The sequence below is a fragment of the Macrobrachium rosenbergii genome, chromosome 4 (genome assembly GCF_040412425.1).
Source record: "Macrobrachium rosenbergii isolate ZJJX-2024 chromosome 4, ASM4041242v1, whole genome shotgun sequence".
NCBI lineage: Eukaryota > Metazoa > Arthropoda > Malacostraca > Decapoda > Palaemonidae > Macrobrachium > Macrobrachium rosenbergii.
The window spans coordinates 32,614,491-32,638,561 of NC_089744.1; the positions used below are offsets into that span (position 1 = coordinate 32,614,491).

Sequence of the window (24,071 nt, forward strand, 5' to 3'; positions counted from 1 at the left end):
ATTCGCGTTTATTTTTTTTAAACTCTTGTATATTTCATGACATCGCAGCCCTCAAGTAATATACTTCAAGAGGAAGAATAGCACACGTGATCTTATGTTTTATTTATACAATAGTGATGGGACACGTCAAACACACCATCTAGAAATTGATATAATACAACCCTGTAAATTTCAAATATCCTCAAAAAGAAGTTCTTTTCATTAAATAATATCAATAATATAAATCTAGAATATTTTTTTTTATATTATCGTGGCAAATTGTCAAAAATTTATAATTTTTTACTTCCACCTGACTATGTCTACAATAATATTTATCAATAACATTGATCATTTCCTTTGTTGATTTGTTACAATGTTACCAAATACAAAAGAATTAATATTGGTTAATGAAACAGATCAGATAATGCTAAAAGGTACTTTAAATATTTAAATGTAAATTATATTATATAAAATAGTACTTTTAATGATTCATGGTCGTTAAAAAGTAAAGTTGTCGTTTATTATCCATGTAAGTTAATTTAACTTGGTAATACTGCGTGGCAGACGACGCGCGGCTCTTGCTCTGACATTCGTTTGTGAGTATAATTTTTTATATATGCAAACAACTGGGCTTTAATTACTGTAAGGTATTGACTAAAATACAGTTTGGCTATAGGATAAGTTTTATGTTACTGGTTAAGTCTTGCTGCTTTTGTGTTCAGAATGGCTTATATAAGGATGTCATGAGTCTTAGACCTAGCTAGCTCAGGCCCTATTGTGTCTATTAACGCCTAAGCTAACACGTTTTCGAGTTTTAATTAATAAAGCAGCCAAGGGGAATTATTGATGAATGATAGGACGACATGATAACGGTGTAACTCATTTATTTCCCTCCAAATACTTGAACTGCTGGCTATATTTTTCCGAGTGCGTGTCTTATTGCGTGTCTTATTCTTTGCTTTTTTACCATTAGGCTAGGCTAGTTTATTTGCTAAAAGTACTGGTGAGTTGTGATTGTTAGACACATTTCAATGGGTCGTTAGTCTGCTTAAAAGCAAAATATGAAAGACTTAAGTTGCATCCTAACTTAACCTAACACCCTGGGGTGTTTAGCCTTGACCCAACTGGGAGAGTGGTGGGTGGCTTCCCCCCTGCCGACCCCCCCGAGGTGACATCATGATTAGTGAAACATGTATGTGTACCATTCTGTAGTGCTACATTACTTTATATTATGAGACGGGTGAATTTTTCATTTCTGTCAAAAATACACACCCAGAGCCTTAACGGTAATGGGGGACCATAGGCTAGTGGGAAACCTGGATTTTTGAATGAGGAACTATGAAAACGAGTGAAATAATGGATTACATCATAAACTAACTAAGAATACTGGCATCCTGTCAGACTTAGGACAAAGTATATTTACCGTGAGACCACTCCCGTTAACTTAACCTGACTTAGGATGCTATAAATTTTAGGGAAACAATTTTTTCATCTTTTCATACAGTGGTTATTTGTCTTCTTTTGCCTACCCCAGCCTACCCTGACCCCAAGACTGTTGTTTCCTGCTGTGGTCCCCTTTATTGTTAGAATTATGAGTGTGTGGATTGGGTTAACCAACCATTTCCAACAGTAGTGAATGTCAAATTTGTCAAAAACACATCAGAGATGAGGCTGTCTGAAAAGCCTATTTAACATTTAAAATTGCATACCTCACTAGCAAGCTAGCCCATCAGTTTCACCTCCTCACACTTAAAACTGCCTTTTTTTTACAGGCAATCATCTCATCTTACTGAATCGGTATCATTGACTTTCAATAAAAGTCCCTTAACCCCTTGTGGATGGATAACATACATATATGTGTACATATAGCTTTGTGGTGAAGTCTAGGTAACATACATATATGTTAAAGATTTTGCACCATTCAGTTTGAATTAATTTTGCGGAAAAAATGTTTCGATCACTAAATGTTTCGATCACTTCCATGGGCCATAATTGACTTCTGGCAATTCACACAGCCAGTCTGTAGTAGCTCAGTGGAGGATAGAGAGAGATCAGTTTTACTTGAGATGTCACAGAAGAATGTACTGCTGCTCCCGAACCCAGGGAATCTCATAAATATTTTTTAATAAATATGCTCAGAATTTGTTACTGATTTTAGTTCTTATCTGTTATGATATTGTGCAAGCTGTAATTATAATTTTACAAAATAAAAAAAATATTAGAAAAAACACTTATAACATTTAGCATATTTTTACGACTGTCTTTTGTGAAAGAGACCTCATGCAGGGTTGGAAATATTCACTTTCAACTTCACAAGGAAGGTACAGAAAATTTTTTAGAATTTTTTTCTTATAACATGTGCAAGTGCATATATTCCCCTTTCCATTGATGCTCTTTTGTTTTAAATTGACCATCCTTAAATTTAGCCTGGGCCAGGGGCTGTGCTTGATATATATTTAGCCAGGACTGTGAGGGTTAAACGAGAAGGTGGTCAAGATTGGACTGTTTGCTATGATGGATTTTATGTCCAAGAAATAGTTATCCAGAAAACTTGAGGATATCACAATATACAACAGTTTGTCCTAACACTGCGGGATCTAATTTGGGAAGATGATCCAGAGATTCTTTTATGGCCAGTTAGAACTTTAAAGACATCAGTTTAAGAGAACCAGGTTACAGACCTGGCCATCTGAGACTAGTATTGATCAGTTCCCTGAAAAAGTTATTGTCCAGAATATCATATTTGTTGAGCTGTTTGTTGAAGGACATATACCTGATCTTATTCATGGCTTCTTAAGCGAACAACATCTGTTTTTGTTGTTTGGTGTTCCCTAGGATGTGATTCAGGTACAGTACAGTATGCAGATAAAGCTACTGTTGTTGCCATTATTATTTCAAATACAAAATAAAAGTTGTTGTTATCCCAAGCAAAGATGTAGAATAAATTAAGAAGTGTTGTAGCCCTTCTTTACTGCATTAGTGAAAACTAGAACTAGAATCTGACATAACTCTATAAAAATAGGATCCTGATCCAAAAATACTAATGAGCTGACAAAAGCTCTGACGGCTACCAAAATAAAGTGATAAAACTTCACTGAAGTCCAGTAAAGGCAACCGAAAAGTGAGAAAAAGCTGCTGCAATGGTGTTGATGTACAACGAGCCGCCGCAGAAACACAATTGAACTAACTGGCCGGTTTTTTCCCCTGAGTGCTCCAATGATAGGCGGAGCCTGTCCCCTACACAAGAAAACAATAGAAGTGCTACCGTGAATTTGTAAGAAAGGATGCCGTGCGAGTAGAAACCTTAGCTACGCAATTACTTGGTAAGTTACTTATATGAAACCAGTGTTTCAGGCAGAACAGCCCCCTAAAGACTTGGCTGAATTCCCCTTTAAAGAACTCAATGGGGCTTTGAAAGGGAATTCAGCCAAGTCTTTAGGGGCTGTTATGCCTGAAACACTGGTTTCATATAAGTAACTTACCAAGTAATTACATAGCTAAGGTTTCTACTCGCACAGCATCCTTTCTTACAAATTCACGGCAGCGCTTTTATTGTTTTCTTGTGTAGGGGACAGGCTCTGCCTATCATCGGAGCACTTGGGGAAAAAACCCGCCAGTTAGTTCAATTGTGTTTCTGCGGCGGCTCGTTGTACATCGACACCATTGCAGCAGCTTTTTCTCGCTTTTCGGTTGCCTTTACTGGGCTTCAGTGAAGTTTTATCACTTTATTTTGGTAGCCGTCAGAGCTTTTGTCAGCTCATTAGTATTTTTGGATCAGGATCCTAGTTTTATAGAGCTATGTCAGATTCTAGTTCTTCTAGTTTTCACTAATGCAGTAAAGGATGCAAAAGTAGGTTGATTAAATCATGTTATGATCCACATTCAGTTTGTAGTAATTGTAGGGGGCAAGAATGCTGTAAGGAGAAAACATGTAATAAATGTTCTGATTGGGATGAGAAGCAGTGGAAAGTGCTTAGATCTCACTTGGACTTGGATAAGTTACAAAGTCATAGGAAGAGGAAAGCGGTTTCTAGAGCCAAGAAACGATTGCTTAGCCTAGAAACCACTCCTAAACCTAGTTTAGAAGCTAGTCCTGCTGTTCCTTCTACTCCTGTTCCTGCTTTTTCTCCTAATACTGGCCCTCCTACTATTCATCCACCTGCTCCCATGCCTGGCTCCCTTGCTTCCAACCCTAATGCCATTGCCAGTCTCGAATCTAGGTTCGATAAGAAGATAGGTCATGTAGTTAGTACAGTGGCAGAATTGGGAGATTCACTGAAAGTGCTTATAGACAAAGTGTTCATAGAAAAAGTGACCTGTGACAGTGTAGTGCAAGTGGAGGAGGTGGCTACTTCTCCCGTCGTTTCTCCTAGACGAAGGTCCCTGTCATACTCCCCTGAACCTAGGAGAAGACATACTGGAAGTCCAAGGGAGGCCAATGGGGTTTGCCCTTGGGTTGTCGCCCCCCCAGTCGAGCCTGTTGTGCGATCCCAGGTATCAACAGATAGCTGTTGGAAAGGTGTCTCTTTGGATGTCTACCAGTTGTCTTCTAGTTCTGACAATTCCAGTGTGGACAGGAGGCGCCACAAGCGATTCCTAGATTCTTCACAAACTCTCTCAGGCGCCCCATGTCAGCGTCCAAACGCCTGTCTCCTCTCAAGCGCTCGGCTCCATCCAAGCACCTGGCTCCCGAGCACCTGAAGCCAGTTTCTGAGCGCCTGGTACCAACTCTTTGGTACCCGTACCCTCCTCTAAGCACCAAACACCCTCTCCCAGAGTCAGGTATGCTTCTCTTTATTCGCTTTTGCCTTTAGTTCAAGATGAACCTTCGTTGGTTCCCATTAAGCAAGAGTTGGCTGAGATTATGAACTTGATGAAGAAAGCTCCCTCTGCTCCAAGACTTCTCTTGAGGCTACCCTGTCCGCCATCCTCTCAGCAGAGGAGGAAGGTGATCAAGAGCCTGCTCCTCCGTTGGCCTATGCAGCTCTTCTGCACTCTTTTTTGGTGAATTTCCCCACTTTTTTTCACCCCAGCTGTCCCGGTCTCATCTGCCTCGGCGTTTTTGATGAGGTCCCATCGGTACGACAGGACTAGACTCCCCAAGATGGTGCTTTCTTCATCTTCCAAGAAGGCTCTTAAGGAAATTGAAGATTGGCTTTCAGCTAAAGGGAGCAAGGAAAAGCTTCCTTCGCTTTTCCTCCCTTGCGTCAACAGGGAAGTTCCTTCTTTGGGAGTAGCTGCATCCTCCCAAGGGGACTTCTCTGGTCTCATTGACTCTTCTCAACATTGTGCGTTTTCGTCAGCCGAACTAGACCACCTTGTCAAAGATTTGTTCAAGGTGTTCGAAGTATTTAGTTTCCTTGACTGGACAGTGGGGGCACTGGCCAAGAAGATCGAAGACTGTCAAGTTTTTTCGCCTGATATCGCTTCAGACTGGCTAGGAGTCTTGTCCTGCACAGACAGGGCCATTAGGGATGGCTCTCTAGAGCTTGCCTCTCTTTTTTCTCTTGGTTTCTTGAAGAAGAGAGAGTTCTGGTGCTCGTTTACCACTAAAGGAGTCACTCAGACACAGAAGTCAGCCCTCTTGTTTTCATCTCTGGACCATCGCCACCTCTTCCCTCAGGACACGGTTAGGCAGATTGCATCTGATTTGCAAAAGAAGTCAACGCAGGATTTGTTGTCACAATCCTCCAAGTGTCCCAAGGATTCAACTTCTTTTGCTCCTAAGATGTCCTCTCCACTCCAGCAACAGGCCCACATTGCAGTCTAGTAACCTCCCCTATGTCCGTTTCACAACCAGGTCCATCAAGAAGGGCCCAGCCAAGACAGTGCCCAAAAGTGAGATGGAAGTCCATCATACACCAGTAGGAGTCAGATTCTAGAGTTTTGGGAGAAATGGGTCATCAAGGTTCTAAAGGAGGGCTATGTCATCCCATTCATGGAGAGCCCCCTTTAGTCACCTCTCCCATCACATTGTTGGCTTACTCAAAGGGCTCAGAGAGCAAGTCGAGAAGACCAACACAGAGGGCTTCTGCAACTGTCTCTTTGTGGATCTGAAAGCTTCGTGGGGCTGGAGGCCAGTCGTAGATGTAAGCGCCCTCAGTCACTTTGTCCGGAAGATGAAATTCAAGATGGAAACGAACCATTCAGTCCACTCATCCATTCACCGGGGCAACTGGATAACCTTAGATATGCAGGACTCATACTTCCGCATCCCGATACATCCAGACTCCAGGAAGTATAGTGTATAAGGTTTGTCTTTCAGGACAAAATATTTCAGTTTTGGGTCCTTTGCTTTGACCTTTTTACGGCTTTCAGGACAAAATATTCAGTTTTGGGTCCTTTGCTTTGACCTTTCTACGGCCCCTCAAGTGTTCACTCGACTTCTCTCTCCTCTCGCAAAATGGCTCCATCTAATAAGGATAAACGTCAGTCTGTATCTGGACGACTGGCTGCTTTGATCCCTTCAAAGGAAAAGTGTATGAATGACATGCACAAGATTCTTCCCCTCACCCAGGAACTGGGTCTTCTCATCAATCCCCAGAAGTCCCAGTTGACCCCATCGCAAGAGATTCTCTATTTGGGGATGACTCTCAACTCTCTGACTTTTCAGGCTTTTTTGTCGCCCAAGAGAATTTCTGGCTGCCTTCGGATGGTCTGTAGCTTTATAGCCCTCCCGTCCTGCTCGGCTCAGCAGTGGATGAGCTTTCTGGGGACTCTGGCATCCATCAAGTCGTTTGTCAAGCTGGGCAGATTGCATATGAGAGTTCTCCAATTCTTTCTAAAGGCCAACTGGGACAGGAAAGCACAACCAGACTCATATGTGTTCCGGGGAGATCAAATCAGACCTGCAATGGTGGCTGTTTGAAGGAAGACTATCAGAAGGGAAGTCCCTTCAACCTCTGAGCTCCAACCTACACTTGTATGCAGACACCTCGGACTTAGGCTGGGGAGCCACTGGGGATTAAGGAGGTATCCAGTACATAGGCCCCAGAGCAACATAGTCTATATATAAATGTCAGTGAACTGAAGGCGGTTCATGAAGGCCTTCAGTATTTCTCGAACATGGTCCACAACAAGACAGTAGTAGTGCACATGGACAATACCACAGCCTTAGCCTATATCCAGAAACAAGGCCTTTGGAAGCAAATCCTTCCCACCAAATGGACCTTGAATCCCCTGGTCTGTCTGGATCTTTGGAAACTTTGGGGCAGACCAACTTTAGACCTGTTTGCCACCTCCAGAAACCATCGACTTCCTCTCTTTTGCTTTCCAGCCCCAGATCCTCTTGCACAGGCAACAGATGCCATGTTGCAAGACTAGTCCAATCTGGATCTTTATGCATTCCCACCTTTCAAACTCATCACAATGTAACTATGACCCTCATAGCCTCGTTTTGACCCCTGGACCTTCTACGGTTATTGATGGATTTCCAAAGGCTTCTTCCCCAAGAACCGCATTTACTCAAACAGCCCCACTTCAGGAGACACTACCAAGGGCTGTCCACTCTTGCTCTGGCAGGTTTCATACTGTCCGCAAGCGTGCCAGAGAAAAAGGTTTTTCAAGGGGAGCTGCAGAGGTTATTGCATGATGCAGGCGTAACTCTTCTAGCCTCATCTACCAGGCCAAGTGGGCAGTCTTTCTTTGATGGTGCATCAACCATGATGTCTCTTCTTCTGAGACATATCTAACTCAGGTTCTGAGTTCCTCCTATATCTGAGGAGCTCTAGAAATTTGTCTTCTTCCACCATCAAAGGGTATCAAGCTATGCTTAGCACAGTTTTTAAACATAGAGGCCTAGATCTTTCGTCAAACTCGGATCTTAACGACCTCATCAAGTCCTTTGATATGTCCAAGCAGAGGAAGGACAATCTGGTCTCTTGGAACCTGGATGTAGCATTGAGGTGGCTAACAGGTCCTATCTTTGGACCCCTTCTTTCTGCTTCTCTGAGGAATCTCACTCATAAGACACTTTTCCTTGTTGCTTTTAGTTACCGCTAAACGTATTGGTGAGATTCAAGCCATCGATAAAAGGGTAGGTTTTTCCCAAGAAGGTGCAGTTTGCTCCTTTACCCTAGGTTTTTTAGCCAAGAACGGGGACTCATCCAAGCCCTGGCCTTGTTCTTTTGCCATTAAGAATTTAGTAGACATCCTTGGCTCTGAGGAAGAATGGAGAGTACTTTGTCCTGTCAGAGCTCTGAGCAGGACTCAAACGATCAGAGGTCCATCCAGTAACCTATGGTGTTCGGTTAAGAACCCGTCACGACCTCTTACTAAGAACCCATTGTCGTTCTTCCTGAGGGACTTAATTTATGAGGCACATTCACAGATTCTGGAGGAAATTTTGCCTATTTTTAAAGCTCATGACTCCAGGGCAGTATCTACCTCTGTAGCTTTCAAGCACAATATGTCCCTTTCTTCCACTCTCCAGTCGACCTGCTGGAAATGCAAGTCTATTTTCGCATCACACTATTTAAAGGAGGTGGAAACTGTGTTTGATAATTGCAGTACCTTGGGGCCATTATCAGTGGCTGGCATGGTATTGGGGGATGATTCATAGGAAGCACTCTTTTTCTCCTACTATCCTTTTGCCTTGGTTTAGGGTTTTGAGTTGTTGGGGAGCCTGGAGGTACAGTGTACCCGGAGTACCCACCAGTCTTAGTGGATGGGTTGTGGTGTTTTCAGACTAGGTGACAGCATTGTCTGGTTGTTTTTAACTTGGTACTGTGCCCAGGGCAAGGGCACATTTATATGCTTAGCTAGCCATCAGGCCTATCCTCCGCTGCAAAGCTTCCACTTAAGTAGAGGCAACCCAGGGCTCAACCGCCACGCCACTACAGGTTAAGATGAGCACCAACCAGAGGCAGTATTTACCTGCAGTAGCTCTCTTACCAGGTAAGGAAACAACAAGCATTGTAACAATGCTGGCCAAATTTTCTATTTTCAAGTCATTACCATGCTTAAACATTTGAGTAGAATATGTCCATGTATCCCACCTCCATTCAGCTGTGTAATTACTTGGTAAGTTACTTATATGGAAATGATATTTAAATAAAATTACATTCCATATATACTTATCAATAATTACAGAATTGGAGCCCACCCTCCTCCTCTCTTATGGATATAAGGGCATAAACACAATTGAACTAACTGACTGGTTGTTTCCCCGAGTGCTCCGATAGTAGGCGGAGCCTGTCACCTACACACAAAACAATAGAAGCGCTACCACAAATTTTTAAAAAAGGCTGCTGCACGAGTAGAAACCTTAGCTATGTAATTACTTGGTAAGCACTGTATACGGGTAGTCCCTGCTTACTGGCAGCATCGGTTAACGGCATTTCGGTGTTATAGCGCTTGGCTAGTGATGTCGTTAACTGGATTTTTCGCGCCGGTAAGTGGTTTATCAGTGTCGTTAAGCAGTTTATCAGCATCAGTAAGCGGCTTATAGGTGCCAATAACCGGTTAATGATACCATTAGCAGAATTTGTGGCACTATTATTGCCGATTTTCGATTATCTGCAATGTTGGGTTAGCAATGCTTGACCAGGAAGGGAACCCCTGCCGTTAACCGGGGACTACGTGTATATGAAACTTAATTTTATTTTGAAAATATCATTTTTGAGAAAAGGCTAGTTATTCTCCAAACCTTGACCCCAGCATTCTTTCTTTAGAAAGGGCCAGGTGTTTTTAGCTTTCTTCTCAGGCCTTGGCCCAAAAGGGAGGTAAAGGGAATTAGTAGTGAGATTAGCTGAGCCTGATGTTCATCCATTACTCTGCCTTAAGTAGTTAGAGACCTGATTTATATTCGGCAAAGTGAGAGCTACAGAGACAAGCACTAATTACCCTATGTTCTTAGGGACAGTTACAGACTGCACCCTTTCCCAGCATAGTCTCCAAGACTGTCTGCACATCTTGCCCTGTCAATGGAAGTAAGGATGTTGTTGGAGAAAGGTGCTATTGTTGCTAAGTACCTTTGAGACTTTTAGTGGCCACTTTTCCTCCTGGACAGACTGGAAAGGGTCTAGGTCTAGACTCTAGAGGGTGGTCTTTGATCTCTTGCCTCTGGATGAGTTTGTCTTTCATTCTTGTTTAAAGATGGAAACTGCACAGTCTGGTTTGGTGTCCATCATAGAGGGAGAGTCCATGTCACCTGTAGATCTGTTGGATATGTATTTTCAGATACCCATTCTTCAAGACTCCAGTAAGCAGCCTACCTCCACTTCATCTGCAATGGCACTTAGAATGTCTTGCATTGAAGCCATGTGCCAGGTGACAAGGCTCTGGAACTTGGGAAAAGAAACTTTGTCGTATCGAATTTAAATGTCTCGCTTTGTCCTTTCTGTCTCTCATTATTACTTCAGTCTCCTATTTTATAAGCTCTCTCCCATCTTATCAAACTTTTATGTAAATAATATGGATATATCCAGAGGCAGGTTTTGCTGCTTAGATAAATGAGAGAAGGAACCATAATTGGGAAGGGGTTTGCATTCAGTGCAAGTTGTGAGAGTTGTGGGTGATGTTAGCCATCCTGAGGATGGGTTGGACCTTTTTTGCAGAACTGTCATCAATGGTAGGCTCATCAGAATCTGGGTAGAGCTGGTTTTTGGGTTGGGCCTAAGACTAGTAAGTAAGGCCATTCTTACAAATAAAAGAAAATCATTCGTTGTTCACATGGTCTTGGTTTTAACAGGGAGGTTTGTCTTACACCTTTGCCTCCAATATATGTTTTTAGTCCCATCCCATATGGGTATAGTTTTTATTTGGAATCTGAATGCCTAATTTCACCACCCCAGTTTGGTTTTCAAAAGAATCAATCTACAGTAGACCCACTGCTTAGACTGTCTGACCAAATTCTTCAGGGTTTTTCCAAGTAGTATAAAAGCTACTTATTGGTATTTATGTTGACTTGAAGAAGGCCTGTGATAGTACTTGGCAATATGGCATACTCCAGCAGAGAATTTGGGTAGTTGACCATCCTCATATCATGGTATATACCATAGAGTTGACAGCATTAGTTAAGGCTTTGGCTGTCATTGTGAATAGTAATGGAAAATGCTTTGTCATGTACAGTACTGAACTGTGACTCTGTTAGTGCATTAGATTCTCTGAAAGTATGTAATGCAGGTCAACCATCACTAATCCAGCAATCATTAATCAGCTTCCATCACTATTCCGGGACCAATTTTGGCTAGTGCAATTTCAAATTTATGCAGGTCACCTCACCAACCTGCTGCCAATGTTCGTTGGCACTCCTTTTGTGTGTACATTTGTTTCCTATGCACACGATTGCATTTATCTTTTGAGCTGCAAAAATGAGCAAATGCAGTAAAAGTATAAATGAATATAGCATAAAATATAAATAAGAAAATCATAAGCACAACAACACAAAACAAAAGCTGTAGGAAGTTCTCCAATGCCAGTGAATGAGTTTGTGCATAAGTATGTACACTACTTACAGGATTGCGTTTATCTTTGGGTTGTAAAAATAGACAGTCAGAAAATACAGTAAAAATATACATGAGAATAGCATAAAACATAAATTTAAAAAATCATGCATGTATCTACTGGGCTGTAAAAATAAAAATGAGAAAATATGGTAAAAATATAAATGAAAATAGCTTAAAATATAAATAAAAACATCACAAGCGTAACAACACCAACCTAAAACAAGCTGTTGATGGCAGTGAATGAGTTTATACATTCATACACTCGCTAGGCAACAATTGCATTTCTGTTTTGGGTTGTAAAAATAAAAATGAGAAAATACAGTAAAAATATAAATGAAAATAGCTTAAAATATAAATAAAAACATCACAAGCGTAACAACACCAACCTAAAACAAGCTGTTAATGGCAGTGAATGAGTTTGTACATTCATACACTCGCTAGGCAACAATTGCATTTCTGCTTTGGTTTTATAAATAAAAATGAGAAAATACAGTAAAAATATAAATGAAAATAGTTTAAGATAAATAAAAAATCACAAGCGTAACAACACCAACCAAAAACAAGCTGTTGCAAGTTCTCTGATGCCAGTGAATGAGTTTGTGCGTTCATACGTATGCTAGGCGCACAAGTGCCTTTATCTTTTGGGTTGTAATAATAAAAAATGAGAATACTGTAAAGAGATAAATGAAAATAGCATGAAATGTATAAAAAAAATCCAAGATGAAGAAAATGGGAATCCCCACAGCCCTCACCTAACATGTGAATGTGCTTAGTTGCAAATTCCAGCTCTTTACCTTGGAAGTGGCAGTGATGAACACTTGTGTAAGTCAGCAGAATTACTTGTATGTGTTTTGCCTGTGCTTCATTAAAATTTCACTTGATTTTCATTTAATACTTCTTTCTTCCTTTTTAACCAACTTGTACTGATTTAGAGGGTTTTTAAAGGTACGATGAGGTGGTTAACTGTCGGGTTAAGCATATTCTAACCTAACAATTCTGTAATCTGGGAAAATCACTAATCCGGTGCCCTGCAAGTTCCAGTGATGCCAGATCAGTGATGGTCGGCTTGCAGTTTCCAACCTTTAGTTGAAAAAACTCAGGGTGACTTTTAGATTTCATTTTTGCACAGAATCCTTAATTTCTGTTGGGTTCCCTCTCATGTGGGAGTTCTTGGTATGAGGTAGAAAACAGGAAAGCAAATGAAGTCATTTTGAATAATGACCATGTATTAAAAAGTGTCTCCTCCTTGGTATGAAAAGGAAGATGGCTGGACCCTCCTCCTTGCCTTTAATACGAAATACTGCAGCATCAGTGGTAATATTATCCTCAGGCCTACAAATTTAATAGCATCAGGTCTTCAACAGGGTAATGATTTCCAAGAATCTCAGGATGACCTTAGTAGCTCCCATGTGGCCCCACGCAGAGTGGTTTCCAGATCTGCTAACCCTTCTGTCAGCAGTTCCAAGAGAAATTCCCCCATTGCTCAACCTTTTCTGCCAACCTCACGTCGAGAGATTTCACCAGTCGGTAGGATCCCTATCTCTTCAAGGTTGGAAACAATCTAGTATCTCTTGCAAGCGAGAGGCTTTTCTCGCAGATCAGCAACAGGGATGTCTGGTTATCTCAGAAGATCTCAGCCGTGTACCAGGGAAAATGGGCTGTCTACTGTGATTGGTGTCGTCAATGGGGTTTCTCTCCGGTCAGAACTTCTGTTCAGCAGGTAGCTGACTTCCTTATTTTTCCCCTTAGGGAGAAATGCCTTTCTGTGTCTGCCATCAAAGGCAACAGAGCTGCTTTGGGTATGGTTCTGCGTTTGAAAGATGTAAACCTGTCTTCTTCATGGGGAATCCCAATACTGCTCAAAAATTTTGAGCAGTCTTGTTCTCCTAGAGAACTTAAACCACCTAATTGGGACCTAACTCTGGTACTAAGCAGTCTCACTCGTGCTCCATATGAACCTTTACGACGATCATCAGATAGGAGTTTGACCATCAAGACGGTCTTCTTGCTGGCCTTGGCTTCATTAAAGAGAGTGGGTGAACTTCATGGTCTCTCTTTTAGTGTTAAACACACGAGGAGTTGGGGGCCTGTAGCCTTCGAACTTGTCCCGGAATTCGTAGCTAAGACTCAAAACCCCTCAGCTCATGATGACAGATTTGAGTTCTTTTCCATACCTTCCTTGGGAGATTTTGTTGATAACGATCTGGATGAATTGCTGTTATGTCCTGTCAGAGTACTGCGTAGTTACCTAAAAGGACTCATCACCTCTGACCTGGGTGTCGAAGGCTTTTTGTTAGCACAGGCCAGAACAAGTGTCCAAGAATATCATCTCCTTTTGGCTTCGTGAGGTCATCAGACATGCTTATAGTTCTTTTTCAGCCTCTGATGTTGACACAGTGCATGCAAGAGCACTTGATGTCAGGAGTTTGGGGCCCTCCTTAGCATTCAAAAAGAACTTGTCTGTTCATAGGATTTTAAAGACTGGTACTTGGCTTTGTCAAACCACCTTTATATCCTTCTATCTGTGGGATGTTGCCCACAGGTCCTGGACTCTTTTTCCTTGGGTCCAGTGGTGGCTGCTCAACAAGTTGTGTAGCTCATTCAATGCCCCTGGCAGGACAGTATGAAAGTGAGAATGAATGAGATGACTGGTCTTTTTTCCTTTCGCGTTACCCTTTTCTTCTCTGCTAGCGGGCATTGAGAAGATTAGCCCATCATGTGCTGGAACTAGTTAGATACAGGTGAGTGAGTGGTCATTCTGTTTGAGTATGTTATTCATACACGAATTAAATCCTCTCAGAAGCTAGTCCTTCCTCTCTCTCTAACAAAGGGAGAGAGGAACGATAACAAATGCAATTGGTGGTTAACTTAGGTTTGTCTGAAGATATAGCTCTTTAACTTCCACTTGTACAATGTCTCTTCACATTGTGTATTAGCCCAGTAATCTGACTTTAATAAACTATTTATCTAACAGATCAGAGGCTTCCATCCCCTTCCTTTGCCTTCCTTTAGCCAGGAAGTGAGACCAGGTGTGCTGAACCTCCAGTCGGTTCATACCAAAAATGAATCTATCCTTATGTTAAGACTCAGGTTTGTTCCTCATATGAACATTTGACAAATTTTTAATGAATTGAATTTTTCATAGCTAACAAACCTGTGGTCTTAATGTATACTGCCTCCCCTCAATCTGGTTACCTGGGTGGGAAGAAACTGAATGCGTCATGGCATCACGGGTGAGAGGAGGTCAACAAATACTTCTTCTCTCTTCCCATTGGACAAATCCCCGTTGCCACCAATTCCTTGTTCTACAATTTTGTGTGATTTTTATCGGTTTCCAGCTGGTGCTAGAAGAATTTATCTTTACGTTAAGGCCACAGGTTCGTTGGCTATGAAAAATACAAATTTTAATTAAAGATTTGTAATTTTTAAAATAAACTTATTTTTAACTACTTTAAAATGATTTTTATTGTTTTTTTTTTATTATGAATGTGTATGAATAATATGCATAATTCTTTTGCATTGTACATGAATTTTGAAGAAAGTTATATTTTTAATTAAAATTCATTCATCTCTCCATGGCCATGATGATGCTGAATGGCCTCCTTGGTCCTAGTGTTGGTGGCCATATGGCCCAAATTTCATACATTCATTCATTCATTCTTATGCTTCCGACTGGCAGCCGCCTGACAGGTGTTCATGCAGATGTTCACCGTGTTGTTTACCTGGCCCCATTCTCATGGGATACATCTGCATCATCCTGATTATTTGATGATCCTGGAGTCTTTGAAGGTACAGTTGCTTCAGGATTGGTTTATTCACCTTTACTTAGTCATAATTTGAGGACCACAATGAATTTGGAGATGTACTGTATTTTTAACTGAAGCAGAAAGTAAAGTACCTGGGGATGCTGATTGATTTGGTAGTAGAAAGAGCCTCCTGCAGATCAAGATCACCAAGTACTGTACTGAGAGGTGTCAGTGCAGTACCTGTGTCAACAGACACAACCAACTCAGCTTTGGTAATTTGTTCTCAATCACTGTCATCCTGGAGAAGCTTGTCCCGCATAGGTTACTCCTGTGATTTCTTCAGCAGTATCTGAAGTGGCATTGTTCGCCTTCCAGTGACATATGGGAGTTACCCAAATCTCCTAACCTCCAGAGGTGCATAAAAGAAAGGTGGTGCACACACTTGGTCAACTTGTGCACTTCTGGTATGTAAAGATGGTAGAGTCAGTGAGGCAGTTCATTAGAAGAGGATTTTCTGGCCTCCTCGGACCTTCAAAATGCTTACTCCCCTTGCCGATCCACTTGGCACTGAGGGAGTACCTCGGGCTTTTTTAGGAGGGTAAGCTATACTAATTCTGTGTTCCGTGGTTTGATTTGCCAGTGGCAGCCTAGCCTTACCATCAGGGTATTTAGTTACATTGCTACCTGGACAACAGGCTGGTCATGGCTTCATTGTAGTTTGAGTTGAGAGGTGTAGGGAGAAAGTTGGACTTGGTGCTTATCTGGACATGATCATTGACATGGGAGCTAGTCCTTTTAAGGATGGTATCAGGAAATTTTCATAAGTCATTCAGCATTTGTGGAAGAACTCTGACCAGGTCAGATGCTTTAACTTAAGGGTGGGGTGCCTTTGTCATGCAACCTTTGAGCCTTGGAAGTCTGGTCACCATTTATCTTTGCATTCACATCGTCCTTGGGGGAAGCGTGCCAGTTTCATGTTAGACACCATTGTGACCATAATGTGTCTATGGCACTAGTATTTACAAACTTGGAAGACCCTTCTTGGCTGGCAATTGAGATCTTCTCTAGGGCAGAGGAGCACAGCCTGGGGATAGTCACAAGGTTCATCCTAGAGCAATGCAACTTCATTGCTGATAACCTGAGTAAGAAATTACAGTCTCTTTAGAATGGTTTTTGAACTTTTGGATCCTATGGAGTGCACCCTTGGCTGACCTTTGCCACCAGACTTAAGAACTAGCTTCCAGTATACTTCATGCAGTTTGTCTGCTAGCATGTGGTATAGACACCATGTTGTAGAACTAGGATGGTCTGGATGCCTGTACCTTTTCCCTCTTTGGCCTAATACAAATCTTAAAGAAGTGGTGCAACGCAGCAAATACAGGGCTGATTGTGATAGCTCCTCACTGAGTGCAAAAGGAAGGGCTTATACACCACCTGTATCCGACATTGGCTTATCACAGAGAACCACATGTTTAGAAGTGGGGATATTGCTGTAACATAGATGGTGCTTAGGATCTTCCATTCTCCCTTTATAAAAATGGTTGAAAGGAAGTTCTGGTCCTATGGCCCTGTAGTGTTTCTCAGCCATTGTTGTAGCTTTCCTGCCACTGAAAGGACAAGTACTATCCTGTCCAAGGTTTATGGTTAGGCTTACGTTGGAGAAGTGATGCATGGGATACTGGATCTCTTCCCCTCTTCACATTCTTCCTTACTTCACAGTCTTAACTGTGTTCGCTCAGGTCGAGTAGATGCTGATGAGCTACACAACCAAGCACCTATATGAGGACTCAGGTTTGATAATGTGGACTCTATCCTTTATTTATCAAGGGGGAGGCAGGTGTAGAGCTTCATCGTTCACCTGGGATGCATTTTCCCGAGATGTAACCAAGTACGGGACCTTTCCCTGAAAAAAGCGGGATGCCATATCTTAAAAGCTAACTGTACAGTTTTCTTGAAAATAATCTCATTATGTTTCCCACACCCAAATTACTTTGGGGGTACTAATTTAACATAAACTAACCTAGGGGCATGGCAAAATAAACTGGGGCTGGTGCAATACTAGTATACATCTCAGGAATTTGCAACCGGGGCATCAGTACTGATACACCATACCTAATGGCCTGAATTTCCCATTCTTTTATGAAAAAGACAGGCTCCTTGAGTTACTAAATCACACTTTGTTATACAGTCTTATCACCCTCTTAATCGGTTACCAAGCTGTATAGGAAGTTAGAGGAGTCAGCCATCAACTGCTCGTGTACTTGACCAGCATGTTGGCATTTCTGGGTGGTGACACCTACTATACATACTCTCTCTCTCATCTTTTCGATGAGTCATGTCTCTGAGTATAATAAGGGAATGAGCATCAAATGAGAATATTAATTGTGTAATACAGCTCTATGGCGCAATTCACGGTTCCTTTAACTTGAAGTATGCACCAAGTCCTACAGTAACACTGTGGAAACCATTGTTACCCTGGAGTTTCTGTTGCTTCATATTGTCTCAAAAGTTCCAGTTCATATGTACCTGCTTAGTCCTGCTAAATGAATGTAACATAACACAAGTGTTCTAACCTTAACTTCCTTAAAGGCATGATCTGCCCCACAATAAATCCACAGTGCTTGGTATAGCACACTAACCCCCCTCCCCCCCCGTCATTGTTTTATTTGTGTGCCTGTGTGTCAGTTTTGTTGTATCTGTACGCTTGATTCAATTACTTGAAACTGACACTGTTTGTTGTAGGGTCGTTGAGTGGTTATCAGTGAGTCTATGTATTCCTGGTTTTATCTATTTATTTATTTTTTTATGGATTTGAAGTTACTCACTCTTTCAATTTTCAGTTATTTTGTTATTTATTTCATTTCGTTTATATATATATATATATATATATATATATATATATATATATATATATATATATATATATATATATATATATATATATATATATATATAGATATATATATACACATATATATATAGTATTTATTTAATTTAATCATAACTACATTGTAGTGCTGAATTTACTTGAAACTTATATATATATATATATATATATATATATATATATATATATATATATATATATATATATATATATATATATATATATATATATATAGCTGAATGATACTGAAACTCATAGTCCAAACGCTTGGGCGATGCTCTAAATTTTATAATCCACTAATCCACAGATTATACTGGACTTTATTGAAATTTAAGGAAATATGAAATAAAAAAATAGTTATATAAAATCATGTGAAAGGATATGCTGTAGATTAAGCCAGCCTTGTGTGAATCGGGTCTTGCGCTTTGAGCAGACCATAAGTGAAGAACTTTCGATAGCAATAGAGAAAATAAAAATTCGATAATTATCGCATATCCTACTTAAGGTATTACTTATTGTACAAGAGGGTCAAATGCTTGTGTTTCTGCGATCATTATCATACTACTGAGAACCCTGCTATTACGTCTGATGTACAGTTTACGTCACAACTAGCCTCTCTCTGGGGGCGTACTTAATTTAGCAAAGTTTCCCTTTAAATATCTTTGATTTACTCTGATAAGTGCCTTAGTTATCCACATTAGACATCACGGCTTATTTTTGCCAATTAGGTTGTGGCTTCAAATAGCTATTTCCAAAATACGATCCATATCCGATGCTTTGTAAAGATTCTATCGACGAAAATCCATTAGACACGCCCCTGAAATGCACAGTAGGAGAAAATGCAGATTATCTAAAGTTTGCGATATTGACTATCGAGATAAGACTGTAACTGCCCCAGTTTGATTGCGGACATTACTTAATCGTCCGTATTGGTAATTTTTTGGAAACGTTGCTAAGGAGTGTTATTTCTCTCCCTCTTATGATGGTTGCATTCTGTCGGTTTGAAACCTTGAACTATATCTTGCTTCCAAAGATTCTGTTCCAGTTATTATAATTCTCAGTCAAAACATTTGCAGTTCAGACGTCGTCAGCATGAAAATAGCAATCTAACACACACACACATAGAGCGAGAGAGAGAGAGAGAGAGAGAGAGAGAGAGAGAGAGAGAGAGAGAGAGAGAGAGAGAGAGAGAGAGAGAGAGAGAGAGAAACGCTTATCTGAATAAGTTTAAAGTTATGAAAAACGTCATGCGAGTGAATGAAATTGCGTTTTAGATTATTATCATTACCCTTTTTTTTAAGAATTTCAGTTTATATTATTCGTCGTGCATTTATGATAATTTACCCCTGTAGTTATTAGTACCTGTGAAACGATGAAGAATATTTTTAGCCCAATTCTCCAGACTCACAATCCTTGTCATCAACATTACCATTGAGTTTATTTTTAAATGAATTTTATTTAAGTTCTTGTTTGGTTAACGTCGTCGTCTTCCATACTTCTTATTTTCAATCTGATTCTATCTGTAGAACGTTTTGTCCCGTCATTAAAATTATTTTGTCTATCGACAGCTAACGTTTTTACTTTTCTCTCGAATGACTCAAACCTGTGTTCAAAGAGAATAAGATAAAGATTGCTTCCCTGCTCATTAAGTGTGGTGCAAATGCCTTTAAACCTTCCATTATATGTCCTTGTCTTTTTTTTTTTGATGTTGCAATCCCTGTCTTCCTCCTCCTCCGCGACCTTTGTCGTTTATTCTTTTCTTTTTATTCATGCTCCTGGTTTTGTGTGTACGTGTAGGTTTAGTTGCTGGGAATCCCATATCCACATGCATGCCATGGATAGTTTATGCCTGGACTCCATCGAGAGAGAGAGAGAGAGAGAGAGAGAGAGAGAGAGAGAGAGAGAGAGAGAGAGAGAGAGAGAGTGTTTCATACCTAGCAACAGTAAGAGTGTTCACAGAAGTTAGACGCAAATGTTGCTGAAATTGCAGCCAAGCAGGTGTTTGTATTCTTCCTACCTTTGTATTCTTCCCACCTTTGCGAAGTGTAGCCATGGTGGATGAAATCCGCTTCGCAGGCTTTCACGATTCTCGTTAGAGATTTCGATTCCTTTCGAATCGTCAGACGTTCGGCTCGAATGAAAGGTTTAAGTCTGTAGGCATTACACATCATTTCACTCGATTCGTGATATAATCCCCAGTTGGTGGAATTTTCTGGTGAACTTGATGTCGTAGTCCAGTGAATCATATTTTAACTTTTTACTGAAAAATAAATCTTGATACTGGTGTGTGCATATATATATATATATATATATATATATATATATATATATATATATATATATATATATATATATATATATATATATATATATATATATATATATATATATATATATATATATATATATATATATATATATATATATATAGAAAGAGAGTTCAAAAGCAACATATGCACCATGCAAATGCTTCCAGTTAAATTCAAACCCATCACTTTACCACAACGACAGCGTCTGGAAGAACAGATATTGGCTCGATTACTATTATTCGCTAGTTTGGATATTTTTTATTTATTTTTTCATGAAACCTTTGCCACATCTTCCTTGTGGGTATGCCCGGTAGAGACTCGCTTCTCGTCAATTTTCATCCTTCTGCTTACATAATTTGGGCGGTTCCTGGGTATAAGTTTCAGCCTTCCCGAGCTGTTATTATGAAAGGCTGCTTATTACTTTCTGGTCGTGTAATTGTTCCTAAAGACCTTCAATTTCGTATTCAGTTTTCGTGCTCCTCTCAGACTGCTACTTTTCATTTTATCAAGTTAGCAGAAAGGCGTAGACTATCGAAAATGAACCACGTTTTCAGCAGAAATATGAGAAGCCTTCAATCTTTTAACACCTTCTCTCTCTCTCTCTCTCTCTCTCTCTCTCTCTCTCTCTCTCTCTCTCTCTCTCACGCAAACTATGGACAATTTCTTGTTATTATATTATTATAAGTCACTTACTGGTAATTTAGGTAATTCCTAACTTCGAAAGCAATGCGAAATTGAGGAGAGAGTTTTTGGAATTGTGGGACTGGTGATTTCGGGAGAATGTTGATTTTGCAGTAATGTTATTGACGTGCCGAAATCACATTTAGTGCTAGTGCTGTAACATTCATAGTTAGAGGGAAAGAAAGAGGGTGAGATATATATGGTAAGAATAAAAATGAACTAATAGTTTTTCCAAACGTTTTCCCTAATAACTGTACAGTAAGTGGATAGGACGAAATTCCTTGAGATACTTGATTTGGTCTTTTAAAGTGACCAGCAGCCTCTCCTTGGTGGACACGCACGGCAGTGCATCGTGGCCATTATACCTGGACCATTTGCACTGAGCAATGCGTCCTGGATACCGTCGGATTAAAACTGGAATAGGCGGCAATAGGAACCCTTTTTAACTCAGCAGTGGAAGTCGGACTGTTTCCACCTCCACCCTCCTTTCTTTCATATCCCTTCTCCCTGTCTCATTCCCTTACTTCTTGCCCTATAAACTTTGGATCCAGGTCCAGGAATATCATGTCTTACTTATCTTTAAGCACATATGTCCTTCACAATAAGTAAGCACTTGCAACACATGGGCGAAAGTTTACGAAATAGTATTTTTCAGTTTTTCCCCGGGGATTTTATCTTTGCCCTCATACATTTTAAGTAATGTTTTGATTTTAGCCATTGTAAGAACTGAATACTCTCTCTCTCTCTCTCTCTCTCTCTCTCTCTCTCTCTCTCTCTCTCTCTCTCTCTCTCTCTCTCTTTCAAGGAGAAAAATGGAAAGGCTAGAGTGAAATTAATGTTATCAGCAGCCCCACACGTACCCCAAACTCATCTCACTGGCCAAGACGAAAGTTAATTTCATTTGTTTTGTGACTTTGCATTTACGCTCTGGACTTTCTTCGTCTTTGCATCATTTCCTTTTTTTCAGATGCCCAGTTTGCAGAATGATAGAAATTTGGTCTTGGTTAGGTTGTTAAAAAATTGGCATTAGGAATTTTTTACATGCATTCATATTATGCGATCGGTGCTATCGTGAAATACACAAACATTTGGAAACTTTTTGTTATGTTTAATGTAGATTTTTGTACGCTGTGCCATCTAGTTTTGTAATATAATTATATATATATATATATATATATATATATATATATATATATATATATATATATATAATATATATATATATATATATATATATATATATATATATATATATATATATATATGTGTGTGTGTGTGTGTGTGTGTGTGTGTGTGTGTATGTATGTATGTATACACACACACACACACACTTCTGATGTTCGATAGAAATTTTTCTACAACTTTGTCGTCTAATTATTGCCAGAAATTCATAGCCAAGATATAGCTGTCGTGTGCAGTCCTTGGTACATGGTTGTACCTGTATGTATGGCCCGTGTCTGTGACCCTGTGTGTGCGCACGTCATAATGCGTACGTTCGTTCGTGGCCGGGAGTGTGCATACGTGGCAGGGTTACTCCTCCGTTGCATTGGGTCGGTCGGGGACTTTGAGTCCAGCTTCTTGGGAATCTGCTGCCATTACATGACGTCACCCACTGGGAGGAGACAGACAAGCCCTTCAGTGAATAACACCTCGAATCGCTCGACTTCAATTTAAACTCGATCGAGGAATTGTTGAATATTCTATATCACTCATTTTTTTATCGTCAGTCTCTTCTCCCTCACTCTATCACTCTCAACATTCACGAGGGCTGAAACTCATACTTGCAAATATGACAACTAAATGCCGCTGAGCAAATTTATATTTGTATTATGTGTTGGCTGTTTATTTTAAGGTATTATTATCGTATGTTCTTTTGACGCTAGTTAATGTCATACAAATCCATTAATTTACGATCCACATTGGATTGAGTACAAGTCACTATTTGGAAAACACGCTGGCAGTTTGTGTGATTGTATTAAGTAATAAGTTTTATTTTTTTCATTAATCTATCCCTTAACTTCCCCCCACCCCAGTCTTGTGTTATGGTTAGCCATTGCTTTCGATCATGTCCCCACTTCTAGTACTTTTGTTATGATTAGATTTGTAGTAGCTGTCGTCTGGATAGTTGACAGTTTGCACATTTAAAGCACAATTCATATTTTGTTTAGTTGCCTACAAGAGCTTTTTAGCAGTATTATGTACAGAGGCATGTGTAAATATAAACTTTTAGTTTTGATGAAATAGCTTTGTACAGTACGTAGACCTGATAAACACTTCTGGTACTTTTAAATATCAATAGAATCATACTCACTACTTGTATGTATGTATGTTCGTGCGCGTATTTGGTATTTGTATAAAGTTTTCTGGCAATGAAGTGGAGGGGTTGGCGGCAAACGCTGATATTTTTGTTGGCCATATTTTTTTCTCGATTCCAGCTACTAAATGTACGCATTTGTTTTTTTCTCACTTCGTCGCTTCAGTCATTTTTCTAGTGTGTTTTTGCGTGCGATGGGCAACTGTTGCGAGTTGTGCTGACTCTGAGCGTCAGGCCCGATACGAGATAGCTCTGAGCTCTCTCAGTACCTCTTCGAGTGTGATGACGTGTAGGTGTACCAGTTAATATCCCCGTAGACTTGAGCATCGGCGTCAAAGATTCCTCCGCTTAGTGGCGTTGTGCTTACGTGACTGCTTAACAGTGGGCCATCCTCGTTCGCAAAAAAATGGGTTTCGGCGGCAAAGGTAATTAATTGTTTTTATTGAATTATCCTATTCGTACGACCTGTTGTGACGCTCAGTTTATGGGAGGTTAATGTTCAATGTACATTATATATATATATATATATATATATATATATATATATATATATATATATATATATATATATATATATATATATATATATATATATATATATATGTATTTACACACACACACACACATATATATATATATATTTATATATTCATCACTTTCCATATTTTAGTGATTCAGTTATACATTTTATATAATATTATATATATA

General features: G+C 40.0%; 1 protein-coding gene across 4 annotated transcripts in view; it reads left to right on the top strand.

Moving 5' to 3' along the window:
* Window positions 1–444: 444 nt before the first annotated feature.
* Window positions 445–24,071, top strand: part of Gmppb (GDP-mannose pyrophosphorylase B) — a 92,124-nt gene continuing 68,497 nt past the window's right edge. For 2 of the 4 annotated variants that reach the window (XM_067093245.1, XM_067093254.1), the window contains exon 1: window positions 445–575. Coding sequence is in view for 1 of the 4 variants with exons in the window: in XM_067093237.1 (XP_066949338.1) it covers window positions 23,770–23,788 (19 nt within the window). In the remaining 3 variants the exon portion in view is untranslated. Of the gene's footprint in view, window positions 627–23,420; window positions 23,789–24,071 lie in introns of those variants that run through there. The other 2 variants (XM_067093250.1, XM_067093237.1) reach the window with 2 other exon arrangements.